Source organism: Corvus moneduloides, chromosome 13 (assembly GCF_009650955.1).
Source record: "Corvus moneduloides isolate bCorMon1 chromosome 13, bCorMon1.pri, whole genome shotgun sequence".
Taxonomy (NCBI): Eukaryota; Metazoa; Chordata; class Aves; order Passeriformes; family Corvidae; genus Corvus; species Corvus moneduloides.
In genome coordinates this window covers 504,375-524,596 of record NC_045488.1, presented here as the reverse complement: position 1 = coordinate 524,596, position 20,222 = coordinate 504,375, and the positions used below count along the sequence as shown (strand labels likewise).

At 37.8% G+C, this 20,222-nt stretch overlaps 1 protein-coding gene across 3 annotated transcripts in view; it reads right to left on the bottom strand.

Annotated features, from left to right (window-relative positions):
• Positions 1-942: 942 nt before the first annotated feature.
• WDR72 (WD repeat domain 72) overlaps positions 943-20,222 on the bottom strand; it is a 103,078-nt gene continuing 83,798 nt past the window's right edge. Inside the window, exons 19-20 of one of the 3 annotated variants that reach the window (XM_032123221.1) lie at positions 7,112-7,210; positions 943-1,354 (exon numbers count right to left, since the gene is read on the bottom strand). In XM_032123221.1, coding sequence (XP_031979112.1) covers positions 1,299-1,354; positions 7,112-7,210 — 155 coding nt within the window. In that variant the 3' untranslated portion in view covers positions 943-1,298. Of the gene's footprint in view, positions 1,355-7,111; positions 7,211-20,222 lie in introns of those variants that run through there. The other 2 variants (XM_032123222.1, XM_032123223.1) reach the window with 2 other exon arrangements.

The window sequence follows — 20,222 nt, the reverse complement described above, 5'->3', positions numbered from 1 at the left end:
TTTGAATTACATATTCCTTAGCCGAATAAAAACTGGGATACTTCTCACAATGCCCTTCCACCACCCCATGTGTCTGAAGGCCGTACACTGCACTGAGAGACACGGACTTACGGGTTATAAAACAAGAGAAGGAAGCAGCTTTCATGTCTGCTTCATTCAAACCATATTGTGGCAACAGAAACCAGGCTTTATCACTCCTGCAGCCATGACATACCCCCACAAGGAAGAAAGAGATTCATTACCAGAGAATCTTTCCACACTGAAAGAATTTCCACTCACCTAGTTAAGGCACTTTACGGCTAACGTGACAATTCGAAGGGATAAATCAGACCAGGATTTCCACCATAAGGTACAGATCCTGAAGGCAAATTCTCAAATATCTTTGCCTTCATTAACACTCCACCTATTGGCAATACAGAAAGTGAGCTTACGGCTCTGAGCAGCTATTATTTGTCAAACCAGCCTAAGTCCATCAGAATATCAGGTGATAAATGGGTCTAATCAGCTGCACATATCCTACAAATATAATGATATAATTAAAAAAAAAATAAAAGAAAAAAAGGAATAGCTGCTTTTCCCAATGAGCACAAATTGATATTCAGTGAAGTGTATAATTTCAGAAGAGGACTCCAAGGGCTTCTCCAGTTCCATACTGGTACTGCATTTCTACAGATGATGGTAATGGTAGTATTTAGAGAAAAGGAAACTTTACATCCTAGACATGACCAGATTTGTTATCAATTTCCCATCCTCTCCTGTGCACAGAACATTCTTTGTATTTTATTTATTTCTAAATATTCCATGTTTAATTCAAATAGTGAATTTCTCTTTTCAGTGAAAACAAATATTCTAATTATTTGAAATGCATTTGGTTTTTCTCAGTGTTAAAATGCTATTGGTAAGAAAAGTCAGAAGCAAGAAGAGAGAAAAACTTAAACTTGATGTATGTAAAAACAATACTAAAATTGATATAATTGTTTAATGGCAATCAAAGTTGTAAAGATTCAGGATCACTACATAAACAAGTGAATGACACCTAAAAATAAAGAGCTGATATTTTCTATATCAAAACTACCAAAATTTAGTTGAATACATGTAAATCTATCAGTGATGGAAGTGTGAATTGAAGCCAGTAAATCAGCCAAAAGCAGCTGATCTTACAGAAGGTATTTCTTCTGAAAATGAATTGTTAAAGGTACCAGAATAAATACAAAAAGCCATTTCATGTCCACCACACCACATATGGTCCTTGGTTGTCCTTCTACATCTTCTATTTCTTTTGTCTCAGCAGGGTTTTTCTAACACACCTTACAGGAGCACACCTTAGATATCCAGGGATGTGGCTTCATGTCATCTGGAAAAGAAATGTATGATTTCTTAATGATTTACAGTTTGAGGCTCAATGATTTTACAATTTGAGGTAATAGCTGAGACTGTTACTAAAATATATGTTATTTTACAGTCTTTTTATAGAGTAACAAACTCTATAATTTGTAATGGAATAAAAGCTTTCAGCACCCTCATGTTAGTGTTAAAAGATCCAGAAATCTACCTCCAGAAGACCATTCACATTGCAACTGATATACCACAAGAAGCAGTATGGAACCTAAGACAGCTCAAGAGAATGTATGGCACTCCTCAAAACTCTTTTCCTGCAGTCCTCTGCTTCTATTTTTTTGTTTGTTTTGTTTTAAAGGAAAACGCTCCAGTGGATCAGCAGAAAAGTAATTTCTATTTTAAATTAAAAGTATTTTTATGTTTCCTCTGGAAAAATAATCATGAAATGATATATATTTTCTCTTAGCAGAAATAATCCTACAAGGCCTGTAAACAGAAGTAATAAGTCACATTGTCAAGGCTTTTTAGAATTCCACAGAAAAGCTTTCAATCACCAACTTTTACCTTTGTGGTTTCTTTTAATTTGATGTATGGTAATATTTAAAACCTTAATTTTAATTACTTGCATTAGAAACACTGCTCAAACAGGTACCACACCTTTTATCCCAGTCTCATGAGTATCTTGTAAATTTATCCTATCATCTATGATCTTTCTATCTGTATCATAGACACAGAGACACACACATTTTCTAGATGATTATTATGCAATCTTCTGAGTTAACAGTTTAATTTGCTCTTAAAAAAACAAAACTGAAAGAAAACAAAAAAAACCACAAATCAAACCAAAACATAGAGTCATGATTCTAGTAACCCAGAACACTGACAGGATATGACACTACACCTACTGCAGTGACATTATGATGCATTCATCCATGCTTACACTGGAAATTCCAGAACTTCTTTCTGGAGTAATTCCTGGGCACTGACATTTTATACACAGTCCCATGGCCATCAGTGCCTGTGACCAGTGGGCTGGCCCTACATTGCATCCTCTTCCTGCTGCATGCATCCTCACCAGAAACAGCCTCCAACACCCCATTCCCAAGTCAGTCCTCGTTTATTGCCTCCTGCTTTTCACGAGGATGCAAACAAAAAATTTTGATTTTCTAGGGTGCTTTGTACCTGGAAATCTACTGAATATTTACTTTTACATTCTGCCTGTGTTCTGATCAACAGCCATAGAGACACAATGCTGACTTAAAAAACACTCTTCAGTGGACAGAACTTTGAGCTGGTGAGTGAGTGTTTGATGCAGTAATTATAACTTGCCTGACAACAAGATAATCACACTTTTACTGCTGTATTTTTAAGCACAGTGCGGCTAATAAGAATCTGCTGTTGTTCATACATTTTCATTTCTATTCACTGCAGTTCTGCCTCTCACAGACTGTATTTCAGGGACAGAGACCTTTCCCATCTCTGTGCCAAGGTCCAAACAGGACAAGCAATTAAGCAAGACTGCAAAAACTGCTCGGATTTTCCCGATTATCTGTTACACACCCAGAATTACATTCTGTCCTGAAAAGTGAAAAATTGAAGAGAAAGAAAATTTAATATGTGCAATGGTTTTGGAATGAAGGGATGGGAGAGATCATGAGCTGCAGAAGGGACTAGGCAAGGATTCAGGCAGAGACTGATACTTAAGGCTGTAAGTGTACAGGGTTTTTACCATTTACGTGTTTTCTATCTAAAAGATGGAAAACACTGTTATTTTCCATCTACAGCTTCAAATTCAATCTTCCATTAGTGAGGCTCAGTTTCCCTCTATTGTCAAGTGAAGTAATAGTCTATTTCCTACTCTACTGCAATGTGTATTTTGGGGAAAATAAGAGGGAAGAGGCATCTGCATCTACATTGTTTCTTGTGACTTCTGTTCAAATCTGTTCCTTTTTCCCACAGGAGCTGCACTTGCAGAACCCTCCTTAGTGGGACTGCCCCACATATGAAAGCTATGACACCTCAAGTTGTGCTTAGTCCTACTACAATCCTCAGATTTTGACTAACAAGATTCAGAGTATTTTCAATCCCCTTAGGAACCATCTCAAGCAATTCCCTTTGGCCACGACGATCTGCATCTGGGGGCGTAAAATTTCCACCGTTTGTACAAGAAAACTCAGGTGAACAGCTCAGACCTAGAAGTCTAACTAACATATCCATGGACACTCACTTTCAGCCTCTTTCTCAGTTTCTTTAAATGCAGAAAACTTGTCTGGTAAAATGGAAAACTGCTGGGAATATTTCTTGAAAGAAAGAAGCACTTTAAGCGATAGTGAATTCTTTATGGGGGATTGATATGATTAAAAGTCAAGTTCTACAGAAAACTGTTGCAATTCCTATCTGATTATTACGTTCAAGGCCAGAGCAGAGACAAGTTTGAAAAGCTAAGGCTTTGCATGTCAAACAGGAGTAGTCCTCAGCATGTGGGGGAAAATGGCAGTGATAAACCTACTATTAGGCATCTGGGAGAGAAGCCCAGCATCTCCTCTGTGTGGGGCCTAAAATAGACATGAGCCACTATCACAGATAATGGCAGCCTGTAGCCACATGAAGGGAGCAACTAAAATCCATTTCACTTAGACAAGAAACTGCAGTCTGGTATTTACCTGTGTCCATCACATGTGAAAAGTGTTTACTGGGAATTATCCAAGAGAAAAGTGCAGGTTGAGGGGTTTCATTACCTATCTAAAAGTAGTTCAGATCACACATTGAACACAAGAAATCACAGGTAAATCTTGGATTGGTGTCTTGGGTAGTCAAATGGATTCCTGCTATTCATCTGAGGATATGCCTCCTACAATTGCTGGAGGCCCACACCCAGAGCAGTGAGAACATGTGCAGCCACAGAAAATGTGAAAGTAAAACTAACAGAGTAAGCTTTATGTGATTTTTAAAATAAAGATTACTTTGAAAATAAAGCTCATTCTAATGTCAAGGACAGAGACTGCACCTTTCACCAGTGAAAAACACAACACACAGACAAATGTGTTAATGGCTGCTCTGCAGCCATCCTGAATCTGGTAGAAGTTGTAATAAAGAACCTTTTCTAGGAATGGTTGGAATTCCTTCCAGGTATATTGTCATATTTTCACCTTTTCCTCATCAGAAGAGATAATAAAATAAATATATTTCTTAACATCACTTTTGCACCTATGACAACTTCTTGTAAGTGAAGCACAAGAGACTCATTATAGATTAATTAATAAAAACTTATAAATTAAGTTTGTAAGGTTGCCTGGACTTTGAATATGCATGAGAGAGATTCTAAAGTCACAGGTTTCACCAAACCAAATGCTGACTTCCCAAGCATTCTCAGGTTCCATGATTCAAAGGTAAAGCACCTGAGAAAATCATAGCCAACTGAATGTCATATTATTGTTTCAATGTTTGCTACTGAAAGTAAATGGTAAGCTTTAAGTAAATGTATTGTGTTACCAAATCTTTCCTTTCAAACAAGCACTTCTGTCAGAAGTGTCTTAATTTCTTATCACAGAATTTCATCCGCACAAGGAGCAATAAATAATTCATGTTCCTAGCTCTTTGTTGTGTGTCCCTGAACTGCACAGAGCTGGAAGGCTGACAGCTGTGTCAGGACAAGCACCAAAGATCTGACATGACAAGTGACTAACAAGTTTCTTTCAGTCTATAGTGAAAGAAGACAATGGCATAAAGTGCAAAAATGAAACCCTGAAACAAAATGAAACTGTTTCTTTCTCTTTACCTAAGTGTTTGCTATGAGCTTATTTCCGACCCATAACCTCTGGTCATTTTATAGTACTGCCCAACCCCCTTTACTCCTCACATTCGCCTGGCCATTTACGCCTGTCCACGGATCAATATGAGCAATTCTTGGAGAAATACGATGTCTCCATGACAACCAAGCCACAAATTCTCAGTGGAAAGCAGTGAGACCAGTAGTGAAATCTCCTGAGGTTTTCAGACCTATAAGACAAGATGTCTTAAAATGCAGGAATGGACAGAAACAAAAGCCAGAGCAATTCATTGTTTATTACTAGTTTAATGATGTCAGATGGACTGATTGGAATTCAGTTTTTAAGTTTGGATGCTTTATCAACATGTATTTTTGCCAGTCAATATTCACCTCCTGACAGGCTTTTATTCTTTCCATTACTTCATATAGATATGCAGAGAGCAGAAGTGGGTATGTAAGTTCCCATCCAAACAGGTACACTTTGCCAGAGAGAATTAATTTAAGGTTAAAATTAGTGTTATCTTCAAGGTACATTCATTCTCCCCTCAACATGTTCTTTAGTGCCACCTTGCTTTAATCCTTCCTCACTTCAAAACTGATCAAATCTTGGACAATCCATATTTTGGCCCATAATTACTGTTGAAGGGACTACAGACAGTTTCTGAAGGAGATACTAAACACTACATATTGTCAAACTTGGCTCCTCTCTGAGTAGATTATCTATTTCTTTCTAAATCTCATGCTGGTTTCTGCTGGACAACATTGAATCCAAGTCCGTGTGGCTTTAAAATGAATAGAGATTTACAATTCATTGGTTTCAATTATTGTAACATATACTGGTGTTCATTTCTCTGGAAAAGATGAAAAGGGAATGTAGTTCAAATCAGGTATATGACAGTAGTTGAACTCCCAAGGAATCTTGGAAGAGTGGAGTGTGCTGAAATATAATCCCCCAGACATGGGTCCTATCCGGGTTCTGAGATGACTTAGGGGACCTGACATGGATTTCAGACTGCACCCTTTGACTGAAAATTAAATCTCAGCAGTGTTCCTTGGGGAAGGATCAGGGGACTGTTGGCAGCTGCCCCCTGTCAGCACAGGCTGCAAGATTTGGAAATCTCTTAACTAAGCTGACAGGCCGCAGAGACGATGAATCAAAAATATGATACACGGATCAGCACACAAAGATGCAGGAGGGTACAGAGAAACGAGATAAAGCAGGGAAGGAAAATACCAAGTGAAGAAAGACGTTTAACTCTTTCACTAATGAGGGCTATGTGCAGGTTATGTGTGTAGTGTATATGGGTCAAGCTCACAGTTTGCTTAAAAGATCTTAGTATTTAGTCGCACAGAATGTTTTTAATCAGCTGTGACTTGATACAATTTATATTTAATTGTTTCCTTTTGGGATTCATTTAATAAATTTCGTAGATGTTCCATAACGAGAAAGATAATGAAACTACATGAAGATAAATCTTTCGGTTACCAAAAAGGATGCACTTTATGGATGTTCCTGTATTTAGCTGAATCAATGTTAAGAGTCATTAAAATGAAATAAAGATTGTGAGCTGATTTAAGGGAAAGATTCAAGCTATTTAATGCCACCAATTTGCTTTCCTCCAGAGATACGGTGTTTGAGTGTCCGCTGCTGCATTCAGCTGCAGTATATACAGTACTTCTAATTTTTCATAATCTCACGCTACCTTCAAAGGGTCAGACGTTGTACATATATTAAGTAAGCAGTGTAGTCCAAAAGTAATCATAATGAACTAGTAGTGTCAGCTTTCTTTTTGGTCATAAAGCCTTTATCCTTTCTAAGACCTGAATTCCTGATAAAAGAGGAAAGGATAACAGCTCCACACCGTGACCCCTGGAGGTGACCATTAATTTGACATTGCAGCTGCTAAAAAGGAAACAGCATTACAATGTGCTTTTTTTTGTGACCCAAAAGCTGTGTCAGATTTATCACTTGATAGTTGGTGGCTGTCTTTAAACACCTCTCACCTGGACTCTCACACTCTTCCAAGACACATCTGTCAGGCGTATCCTCCACATCTTGGAAGTTTGCCGAGTTGGAGCTCTTGTCATGCTTCAGCACACTGACTAGAGCAATAAAGAATAAAAACACAGGGAGGGAGAAATGTAATGTATGCAAAAACCAACACTTCCTGATTTTCTGCAGAGCTTTCAATGCTGAAGACATAATTTGTAGAAACAAGTAATAGATTGAAAAAAACCCAAAAACTCAAACTGCTTATATGTAAGCACAGGACAGTTGAAAAATCTATAGACAAGAATTTATGCAGCGTGAAGTTTGAGGCAACATCTTAAATGAGGCCCCTTTGAACTAGAAAACCAGCTTTTACTTACAGAATCCTCAAATAATAAAATAATTTAGAAGTCATAAAAAAATGCTTGTCTGTTTAACCAAAGAAGGCAGTAAAGAACATAAAAGATAAATTAGATGGTTTTGTAATTACTGGAGTCATTCTGGAGGGAGAGAAATAGTGTTTACTTTAAGATGAAAATATGTTGTATACAACAAGCTGGAATGTGTACAAAAATTAGCAGTAATTCCGAAGTGCAGTGAAACCCAGACTGAGTTGCAGTTTAAAGATTACCAAATTTGGTTACATGTTTTACTTAATCGCTAAAACCATTTTCATTTCAGAGCATACAAATATTTTCAGGGAAACATTACTTGTCTATATATGACTTTCTAATTCCCTTAGCTTTTGAACAGATCCCACATAACTTTTCCTGAGCAGAAGAGAGGTATTTCCCTTGTCAAAGTCCATTTCCCTCTCTTCTGCTTCATATCTCCATATGGAGCCACAAACACAGCTTGAAGATAAAGTACAATTATCAAGGAACAGCACAGTTAAGCCTAGATCTCAATTTTTCTGTCCTGTTAAAACTCTTAGCTGATCCTATTTCCTAGAAAAAGAGCAGTGGCTAGAAAACGTTTCTTTTTTTTGCAGTATCTAAAAAACCAAGCAAAGTTCCAAACTTCCAGGGGGATGAGGATACCAGTGGCTATGCACAATCTCAGTGTTCTTCTGTCTTCTTTTCAAAAGAGGAAATTCCCTTATAAATTTTGATGGATTTTTTTTTTTAGACCAAATGAATATTTGCTGAAGGATTATGTAATTCAAGCACCTATTTAAATTCTCCAAGATTACGAATGAACCAACAAGGCCTCAGGGCAGTATGCAGACATGAGGAGCTCAAAAGACACATATTCCACTTCAGCGCTCTGTGCTTTCCAAGAGTTTGCAGCTATTGATCCCAGGTCACCAAAAGGTTCCATCATTCTTGACTCCTGCAACAGAGTCTGTCTGAAGCAATCAGGGTTTCAAGACTATTGTGGAATCAGAACTTTGAAAATGTAATATTAAAACATAATAAATAATAAGATCTATGATAGCGACACCATGCATTTCACCTGAAAAAACAAAAAACCAGTAAGTTTTGATTAAAATATTTGCTTTGGAGAGAAACAAATCAGTACATAAAACCTTGTCCAGGTAAAGCAGGAAGTGTTGACATGGTAACGTGCACGGGGTGAGTTGACATTGAAGGACAATTACAGTAACAAATAACAAATGTTCTTGTTCACACATAAAAAAGCTATGATATGTGAAGTAAGAAATGTCTTTAAAGATATCTGTTCTTTTCTCTGATTTTTTATTTAAATATTTAAATGATTTTCAATAGACTAACTGAAGATTCCCCCTTCAAAACAGAAAAATTGGAATATACAAGTATTCGTATTATATTTAAAACAAAATAATTTTGTGCCAAATTTTTAGAACATTTTTTTCTCAGACAGCTCTTCCTACAGTGGAGTCAGCTCCACTGTGCTGAGTGATAGATTGAGTCTACAGCTGCATGAATTTAAAAGTCAGAAGTACTCTGAAGTAGAACAATAGGAAAATTTCCAAGAGAGTATCCTGTGAGGAAAGTGAGAAAACAAGAAGTACAGCTATGCCTTTGGAGAGAAAGCATAAAATCACAAGACCTGTCTGTTTTGGTCTCATAGCAGTGACCAGAAATTCAGAACCAGCCTTTCAAAACAAACTGTGTACTTTCAACCAGTAAAGAACTCTCATAGGGAGCCAAAGAGGGAAGACACTTCCACAGCACCAGCATCAGTCCCAGGTAGGAGCTGGCAGAGAATTCCCTTACTGGAACTCTGTGCTGGAGTTCCAACTGCCTTGCATGGGACCAGGACAAACCTGCTCAAGTGCTCTGCTCCTTCCCGGGCCACGGCAGCACAAGTCAGATAATTTCGACTGACCTGCTGGATTTTACAACACAGCACGGAGCAGTGTTCTTAGTGAAGGTACCAGATTCAACTGAGAAGTAACTCAGAGCATAACAACTAAAACACAACTAGAAGCAGGTCTATGCACAGATGAGGTACCTCAGGAGGAAGGCGTGAAGTGAACAAGAAAGAAACCAAGACAGGAGGGCAAGATGCTTGGACAAAGCAGGAGGATTTCCAGTTGATGTCTCTGAATAGATATTGCAGAGATTTGGGGAAATTTTGGAGAGGATGGAGTCATTAAAAGCCAAGAAAGACAAAAAATGAGAAGAAATGACAGGCAGAGCTGATAGAGCTGAAAAACACCAAAAAGCATGAAACACTCACAGTAATAGCTGGTCATCAGGAACAGTTTAAAGTGAGTGGAAAGCAGGGGTGGAAAGGATTTTCATGGGGACAGAGAGACAGAACTCTGGAGGACTTATGTCAAAACAGCTGTTGAAGAAGGCAGTTCAGCAGGTGTGAGTGAAGGGAGGGAAGTGCTTGTTTCAGAAAACCAGGAGACAGGCTGGGACAGGCTGGGATGGGTCACTGGTGCAAGTAAGGGAAGTCTCCCTCAGCCCTGTCACCTGCTCAGAAGCACACACACCTCCCTAGACAAAACCCAGGCAAATAAACTTCACAAGACCCTGGTTTATGAAGTTACATAATGAGTGTATGCAGTGAGCAAGAAAGGGACCAAGGCAGAGACCTTCAGATCTTTCTTTTCTAAAACATCACGTTATATGCTCAATTGGAAAAGAAAGGTTTCTTAAAAATATCATAGAAGAACAAAGGGAATTGAAAAGTTAAAAATAAGGAAAGTACAGTCTGGCCCAAATAAAGAGTGAAAGTAAAAATGGCATTATGTAATCAAGGAAAAATATAAAAACATCTCAGCACTAGCACCTACTTTACTGCATGTTCCCTTAGGGGAATAGGATTTTATGTACAGATATCAATAGGAGAAACAGTGTTCTGAATTGCTTATACTGAGGACGCTGATGGAATTTAAGTTATTTAAACATAAACAGTGTCATCTTTATTCAGAAGATACTCTGTCCTACTTTGGGTTTAAATGGACCTTAAAATTACTTTTGCTTCCCTTTGAAAGGTAATCTCCGTAGTCAAAGTGACATAAATACAGTATAAATGAGCCCCAAATCTGAGTCGTAGGAAACTTAAAAACCATTTCTTATTTTATAACTCCAGTAACATTTTCTTTCTATTTAGTGCAGTGTAATTTCCATTGTTACATGGACAGCAGCTATTACCTTTGTAAGCATGGAGATAAGGTAAAAGAACATATTTCATTGAAGCAAATGACCTTGAACTTAGCATATAAAGACAACATAAATCTTCATTGTACAGGATCAATCTTGAGAATTGTAGAATTTTTTTCTGATGCATCTTTATGAGCTCTTAGGACTTGTTTACTGAACTTGATACCCATTCTCTTACATTATTGAAACAGAAAAAGTCATTAAAATAGATACGGGATTTAGAACAGTAAAGGAATGCCGTAAGATCATAGTATTTAATAAAACATTTATGTATCTAGTTTCAAAATATTTCAAACAATTCCACACAATAAAAACAAATAATTTCCATAAAGATAACACAGACTGGTGATCAATCTTTAAAGAACAGTCTTTGAACAAACTGTTGAAGCTGTTCTTTGTGAAAATAGCCTAATCACTAAATACAGCAACAACTCATCACTGTCATTTATTTCCACACATTTGATCGAAACTCTGAAAAGCCTTGTTGCACTCTGGAAATATCCTACACTGAAGTCTAAATAACATGCTCTGCATACCAATTTTCAAAGGGCAGACACACTGGAGAAAGAAGTTTGCATAACACAGGTGAAAAAACCATTTAACATTTTCTAATAAGACACCTGTGTTATTGGTAAGGTGGTAACCTAAAGACTGTCTGCAGAGAAAACAAGAACTTATTTGTCATTCAAAACAACTGGATAGGGTAACAAAAATTATTTTTCATTCGAAGATAATAGCAAGAGAGGATACAGGTGATAAATATATTTAAGGTCCAGTATGGAATAGAAAGCAACCAGAATCTAAATAAAACTGCATGACAAAAAAAGCTGTAAAGGGAAACAAAATGCTAGTATTTATTTTTGTAAATGGATAAAACAATTGTGCTGCAGTGCCACTTCTGAGCTGCATGGCTTCTACAGGCACTTACTGTATTATATCTAAGAAGCTTGATGGAGCAATAAATGCTTTGAGTACTATTTTAAAAGCACATTTCATAGATATCATAAAAATATAGTGAAAAGCATAAGAAGAGACATATTTGCTGAGACTAAAAAATACCAGTGTAAGAGTCCAACAACCATAAAATAATTCTTCACCAGAAATTTCTCCTAAAGTCCAATTTGAAACTTAAGGAATTACAAACAATTTTCCCCCCTCTTGTGATAACTCACGGTAGATTTCTGTTTCACGAACTTCTCCAGTTTTTCCTTAAATGTGGAATTTTTGCATCTTTAACATCCTACACCCTAACTCACTCTGACATAGCAAACTCTGTAGTTTTATCACATAGGAAGGCATCTCATTTTGTTTGTCTGCCTAGTCCCTGTTGGCTTAGTGTGCAACTTCTTGTTTCAGAAAAGGCACAGGTACGAGCCCTGCACACTCTCCCCATGACCCCTGTGGCTGAAATCCTTTGTTTTAGCTCGTTTCCAGACTGAAAGGTCCTATCTACTTAGCTTTTTCCATGTATTTCCAGCCAAACTACAAGGGTCAGATTATTTCATGAGCATTACAAGAAATGCAGAACATACTCATGAGCTGCCAAGAGAAGTATCAGCAGCACTGCCCCCAGTCCCAGAGACACAGGAAAGGAGGACACGGAGGTGCCCCTGCTCAGATGGAGCTCAGATGGAGCCAGGCAGGAGTCTGGCTGGGTGGGGACACGCCCTTGACGCACCAGTGCTGAGCACAGCTCCAGGATAACTGCACAGGTTTTCTGGGTGAGACTCCCTTTTATGGTGCTTGCCTTTGTTGCCACATCAGGAATGCTGTTGACTCATGCTCAGCTTGTGATCCAGATTCTTTCCTGAGAAGCTGTTACTTTGCTTTTTCTTCCCCACCCTGTCTCTTTGCAGGAGATTAATCCTACCTCAGTCTAGATCCCTGTTCTCATCCTTATTGAAATGAACCCGATTTTTTTCCTGGACCATTTCTCAGGCCCTATAAACCGCTAATTCACCTCACTGACAGAAGACATCAGTTGCTGGTCATTTCAGAATTTTTGGCGTCATTTGAAAAGATCTGCAGAGTATGTAGTTGTCATTTAATTGAGAATAGCCGGTTGTTATCTTCTGATGATTAAATATCACACTGGTGCAGTTTTCATTACATTTTTATTTTTGAAAAGAAAGATGAAGATGTTAACCTAGAGAAACACATTATTATTCTGAAGTGAATGCTGCAGCATATGGAAGTTGAAATAAGCCAATATGGAACTAGTGAAACTGGAAGGTCCTGTAACTTGAATCCATTACAATGAATGCAGAAGTAGGACCTATACGACACGGCAGAGCTCAGTTTGCAGAACAACCAACCCACGTGCCTGGGAAGCCTGAGCTGGCTCTTGCACTTTGAAGGCACATGCAAACAGAGCTCATGCCACTTGCCAGGTGAATTGCAACTAAAGAACATTTTTTCCTTCTGTATGTGAGAAAGGTCTTAATATATCAAAAAAACCCCTGAAAGTCCATTTTCCTCTCTCCTTATATCTATGAGGGCAGCATTCCTCCAGACAGAAAACCTGAAATTTTCAGTGATTCCTTTCCCAACATACCTTGAAGTTTTATTCACCCAGAGGGACTTCTCTCAACTAAAATATAATGGCGTGTAACAAATTATGCCCTCAAAGGACATCCCATTTTTGTTTCATTAGTGCAATGAAACATTCACTCAATTTTAAAGCAGTTGTCTTGATCTTAGTTGTGATTTATACCAGATTCTATCCATGTATTCTGTGTAGTATATATTATATAACACCTAACTAGTTAAATTTGTCTCTGTGGGTTCTGCTGCAAGAAATAAAATACTTTCCCATAAAATTCCACACAGCATCTACCGCACAGCTCTGAAGCACAAGCTTCTGTAAAACTCAGGCGGATTTAAAAAAGGAAGCTGCCTTTTATTAATTCTCCTATTTTTATATGCTGTTTCTTCTTCTCAATGCCCTCTCTGGCTAGAAAGCCTAAATTTCTCTTTTCCAATTTCCCTAAGTGTGTCTTTTGATCAAACATGATGTTAGACTGGATTATTTGATCAACATTATTTATCCCTCTCTCTTTTTTTTTTCCAACCAATAACTGGGAGACAACAAGGAAGAAAAAACAGTTACAGGATTAGTAAAGAAAGCCGAAATCTGTTAGTTACTAGATCATCAGTTTCTTTCTCAATTGAAGTACGTAACATTTCCTCGCCTATCTAAATTTCTAAAAACATCACAGAATATGCTGAGATGGAAGGGCCCCACAAGGATCACCAAGTCCAACTCCCTGCCCTGCACAGCACCATCCCCAAGAATCCTACCCTGTGCCTGAAAGTATTATCCAAACTCTTGTTGAGCTCTGTCAGGTTTGGTGCTGTTACCACTTCTCTGGGGAGCCTGCTCCAGTGTCTGACCACCAAGCAGCAAGGATGATGAACCTTTCTCTAAAGAAATACAACAAAACTTCCCCTGGTTTCTGTACATGAGACCAATGGTGCGGGAGAGCACACAGTGCAGATGTGAATTCTATCAGTATCAGTAGCACCTACAAAACCAACAAAGAAATACTTCCTCTTTTTAAAATTGCATAGTTGATAGTATTGACATTATTATTTTCATGACAGTAGATTGATTTGGTATTCAAGTATAAAATCATTAATCAGGAAGCTTGCAGAGGATTCTGGTTAAGTGCCTTTCTACAGAGAAATTCTTGCTGTAGATTGCCTCAATTTGCTTTTAAAACCAAACCAAAACAAAAGTGTGCAGCACAGTTATGACACTGACACATCCCTGTGCATAATATGAGTGTTACAGCTTGTATAGTCTTCCCATCTCTCGATCAAAGCTGTCCAAATAGCTTAATCCATGGAAAAAAAAATACACAGAGAGTCTTTATTAACCTCTTCTGGCCAGATTATTGTTATTCTTTTGCATTACGGCCTTGGAGATGTATTACTGATAGCGAGGTAAAGCCAACTGCAGCACAGCATGACTCTGCTGAATGGCTGCTGTAGGAAAGTGGAAGTACTTATTTCCAAGACATTTCTGTGATGCTCCCTACTGTTACAATGTTATCTGACTTTAAAAGATTTTCAGTTCAATTGTAAGCAATAAGTAAACTCAAGGAGTACAGAACTGTATACTGAAGAGTTTCACTAGCTGGTCAAACAGGCATTATTCCAAGAAACTAATGTTGTATAGGACTGCTTCCTGGTGGCTGAGATCTCTGATAGGCAAAAGACAGTGGACTTTTCAGTCAGCAAGCTAGTTACCCATGGATGTGGCTCAAGGCTGACGCACAGATTGACTGGTTCACACTAATTTACTTCACACAGATTCCATTTATCTCCTAGAAGATCCCCTGGCAGCAGCTTATAATGGCATATCCTAGGATGCCTGCCTGCATGAGTTTTTAAAGCGGCAGAGCTTGATGAATCTAAGTCCAGAAAACAGTTCACAGATTGAGGACTAGGTGCAATCAAAAAACATCAAGTAGCACAGCTGGGACTTGCTAGCTTGCTTGACTGGTTTGAGCAGCTGAGCATTAACTACGCTTGCTTTCCTGCTGGCAGCCCTGTGTCACCAGGACAAATCGGAGCACTACCCGACAGAGAAGGAGAAAGAGGAAAAGAAAGAGAAAGAGAAAAAGAAAAAGAAGAAAAAAAGAAAAGTAAGGAAAGAAAAAGAAAAAGCAGAGATGATTGTATGTGCACTACTTACAGATACAGGAATTACTCATTAGAACATTTAATCTCTATTCAACCCTAGGATTATTAAAGTAAATAATGCGCTGTCACAAAATAATGCAAGTTTTGAGGTTGGAAATTTGGAAAATTTTCTTTTGGTCATGGGGACAGCTCCTAGGAAAAAGACCTGAATGAAACTAAAGTTGTTCTCATTTCTTTCTTATTGAAAATAAAACGTATTTGATCTATTAATTCATGTACAATGAAAAACAGTTACCAATATAGTTGATTATTCATTACAGCAATGTGAGCTACATATCAATGCATTGCCTTGCTCCCATAGAGAACAACAGACTTCAATACATTCAAGTTTTTAAGTAGTATTTTTAAAAGGACTGAAAATACAGGCTTACACTAAAGCTCACCAAATTCAGATAGATAGAGACTATTCTTTAAAGTACTCTTTAGAAAGGAAGCAAAAATTACTATTATCAGAGAATAACATATGACAGCAAATGTATTATGAGAGATCCAAAGCACATTTATTACTTAGAAGGTTAAAGACTCAGCTGTAGTACTAGTTGATGAAAAAGTAGGATTAAGGCTTTAGTATGAGTCTTGACATGATCATGTTGTCTGCCTGCTGTCTTAAGCTTTGAAAAACAGCTGGGATCATCTTCTTATAAGCTTCAACTCAAAGATGTTTAAGCAGTTCCAAATCCAATTAAACAGAGGTAAATATAAGGAAGGACCCTACTGAGCCAAATCATCTTATTTTTTTAATGAAAACCAGCATAATTGCAGGTTACACAACTCCTTAATCTCACTTTAAACCTAACAGTCTGCTGCCTTACAGTGCACATGGCAAGTCCAGTTAACCCAAGCATTCTGTATTGGTGTGCTTAATTTTTGATCATTATCCTTTATTATGTTACTTGTAATCCTAAAAGCCTATGATTGTGTCCAGATATTTGGCAAGGATTGTACCTGGATATACAAGGATTCCTCTTCTAAGAGTAATGGATTAATTGGATAGTACTCTATGACTAGTAGATGCTTTGCAGTGAAACTGCTGTGCAGTTTTTAATTTGTGAACTCCACTTCCTTCTCCTCCTGTGCCCATCCTTTAAATAAATTGCCTTTTTGAACATTAGCAGTGTTGATGGAGTAACCTATCTATTCTCACCCCTAACATGACAATGGATTAGAAATAACATTGCCCTTTAGAGTGGGCTGCTTACTAAAATCCTCTTCATAAAAATTAATGGAAGATATGGAAATCGTACTTTTCACAGGGAATTGCATATTCAATTTAAAAGTGGGTATCTTATGAACATGACCCAATCAGACTGTGATTACTTAAAGGCTTAGAGCATTAGGGCCTTTATTTTCCATAGAGTCAAAAGTCATATTGTACCAAGGTATGTATTTTTTATATTAATGCATTTAGTACCCTAAAAGCAAAAAACACACATAGGTAATCCTTCTACTTTGTTCTATAAATATGCACAAGGACATTCTCCAAGGATGTAACGGCAAAATCTCATCAGGGACTACTTCAAATACAAGCTCCTCATGTCTGTAAGAGCAAGAAGGAAATTTAAATGATCAGGAGTGGACTGTTCACAGTGATTGTGTTACATTATGCATGATTCTTGGCTGCACAGGATTTAATTAATGATTTCCAGTTACTTGGCTAAGATTTGTAGTGAATTGGTGCTTAGGGCATCAAACTAACATCTCACACTACAATTTTGTATTTCTTCCCAAGCACCAGTTACTAGGGGTTGCTGTCCCCTTTGTTTTTTTGTAGCTGGAAATCAGTTTTGTATATAAGGACAATAATTCTGGGCTGTGTTACAGAAGCATGAGTTTAGATTTAAGACAGATTTAGATCAAAGCAGTTATTCTCCTGATCCAATTTAGAACAAAATTTGGGCTTTGCTATTTCTTGAATTAATAAGCAATACCTCTTGCTATGTATAAGTATCAGAAAGGTGCTTGTCAAACTGCTGGATGGTACATAATTATATTGGTAATTAATGTGGATCATCTGCTCCAGTTACCACAAAACAGACACAGGTTTGGGAAACAGACTCTCCACTTTAAGCACCACAGAAAACAAATGTGTCACTCCCTCATATGAGTACATAAGCAAGAATCTGTGAAGTACTTAATGGGTAAAAGATGACCCCTGCCAAATACTGCACCTTCACTCCACCTACACTCAGCCCCATCCTTCAGGCCATCAGCAAGACCTATCTGTAAGGGAACAAGAGCCTGGAGCCTCCCTTCGAGACAGGCAATAAAGAGGCAAGACAGACACCACAGGCACTTCCAAGACTGACTGACAACTGTCTTTGTGCTCCAGAGGCTGTGTGAAAGTACACGTGTGAAGAACTAAAAAGCATGGGTCCAAAAAGTGCAGTAGATCTGCCTTGCCAGGTGAGACATTGTACAGGACCATGCTCTTACTGGAGTTAGGGACCATGGTGGGACAAAGAGCCAAGGAGTAACACGTGTGAGCTCTTCCATGATCTCTTTGATGCATTCAAGTGCTGTGTATGTGTGAGGCAGAAATTATCTAGATGGAGAAGTGGCAGGATATTTCAAAATGTCAAATTCACTGCACTTTGCTTAAATAAGGTTGGTCAAATGTAACAGGAGGATGCTGCTCAATGCTGCCAAACTTAAAAGTCTGTCACCAGTTTTGGTATTGCTCACTTTCAGCAAAGGACTGAAGCTCCCAGAGGTATGAGGTTAAAAAAGCAAAAAAGAGAAGAAGAAAAAAGTTTTCTTTACGTTATTTTTTAACTTGTTTTGGTTTTTTGTTTTTTTTTTCAAGTGTTAGCCTTTTGGGGTGTTGAGCCTTTAATCCTCAGGAAGAGTAATTTGCTTATAGCAATAATTGCATACTATCACTTTACCATATGAACTGGAACTTTTGGGAAAGAAACACACAAGATACCGTAAGATTTGCCATAAAATTATGAGGGTTAGTGAAACATTACATTCACTGGCTGTATTTGTATTACCACAGTAGCCAAATCACTGATTAGAATTTGATTTTTCATTAATGTCTGATCATTAGCTTCTTGTTAGTTCTGAAAACAAACATTTCTGTTGCTTTTTGTAATATACATTGTCAAAAGTATCTGGAATATCTTTATTTAGGTATTCTGAAACTTAAGTGCACTAGGGTATTGTTTATTTGTGTACATCTATATTCCAATTCACACCTAGAAAAGGTACGTATACACTGACTATTTGGAAATTATCCAGTCCTCAACAAGAAATTCCATATGGAAGGAAGTGTCCTACCTGTCTGCTGCAGATACTTCAAATTGTATTGCTGGTATTCGTCTCTTTTACTGCTTGATTTGTTTCTGTTCCTATTTCCTTTCAACTACCAACTTGTCTGCACATTCAGAGGTGAATCTAGGGACAGTCATATATATTCTTGTTCATATGGAAGGATAAAAACAAATTTAGTGTTTCAGGATACAAAACTGCCAGTTCAGGAGATCACTGAAGGTTGCACTCCAGCTTGTAAGATGAGTGAAGTGGAAATGCCAAAAGGGCTCCTGCACAAAAAAGGTACAAATGTGCAGCAGGACCTTGACTGCAGTTTCAAAAGCACTGTGCAATGGCTGTAGCATAATTAACAGAAAACACAGCAGTCTTGTAAAATAAATCACAGAATGCTCACTCCCTTTTTCACCTCTGTGTTGACTAGGTGCACTTTTATAAAAACCAATAGAGCTGTTCTTGATTTACCACGATCTGAGTTTAGCCAAGGTGACCGAGCTGAAGCAAGCAGTGTAGAAATTCTAACGGGTACGTGAAAAGGATTAGAACAGATACTGTAAAAGTAAGATGAATTTCCATAACTACATTCAAAAGAACAGAAGACAAGTTCACTTATAACTGGCACACAGGAATCTGCTTAATCCTTTCCAAAATAACCCAAGTAAATTCTAAGCTTCAAAATAGAGCTTCAGACTATTTATTCCAGTGATTTGAGACTGCACAGCTGTAGCACCACAGTATAGCTGCTTTCAGTTGTTAATTAAACACACAGAGCCCACTGAAGCTTACAGGCACCCCAGTCTTTGCACATGCTTTATCACAAATGACAAATGCAGGTGGACCTCTAGCCATAAACTGCTCCCATAACCCAATGCTTCTTCCAGAGGAGAACAGCCTACCTCTGGCGAGAGAGCTCCACATTTTTACATTGCTACAGAATTGCAAGAATTCTTGTGGCAGTATGTGAAAAATTACCTACAGTGCATGTGGCCTACTGGACTTCAAGAGGGTGCAAACAGATCTACAGCTGTGTAAGGCATTAGTACCTAGGGGTATTAACTTAGAGACACTATTTGTCCTGGAAAATATGAAAGGCTAAAGAACAGATTTAAATAGTTCTTACAATGGGAAATATTAAATTCAGTATTAAAAACCTGGGATCACAGCAGTATTTACCATACTGTATCGTTGTAAAACACACTACCTCTATCTACCTGACACTTTTATAGTTGCATATACAGCTGCCACTTCAGGTTCCATTCCCAGAAAATTACTGATTCAGAGCTAAAGGAAAGCGAAAATGTGGTTTAGGAGAACAATTGATTTGATTTGTTCTAGCTCATGAAGACAGATACAGAGTGCAAATGAACAGGCAGGGCTCACTTTCCTTCTTGTCTTATTTTTTATTCTAACAATGTCACCTGCTAAAGAACAGATTTTTTTATTGGTTTCTTTGAGACTGCACCCTCTTTTGGATACATATTTATTTTCTTTACCTGTGACTTCTCAGGGAGCTTCACTTACCACTCAGTGTAAAGACAGTAGAGGGGTT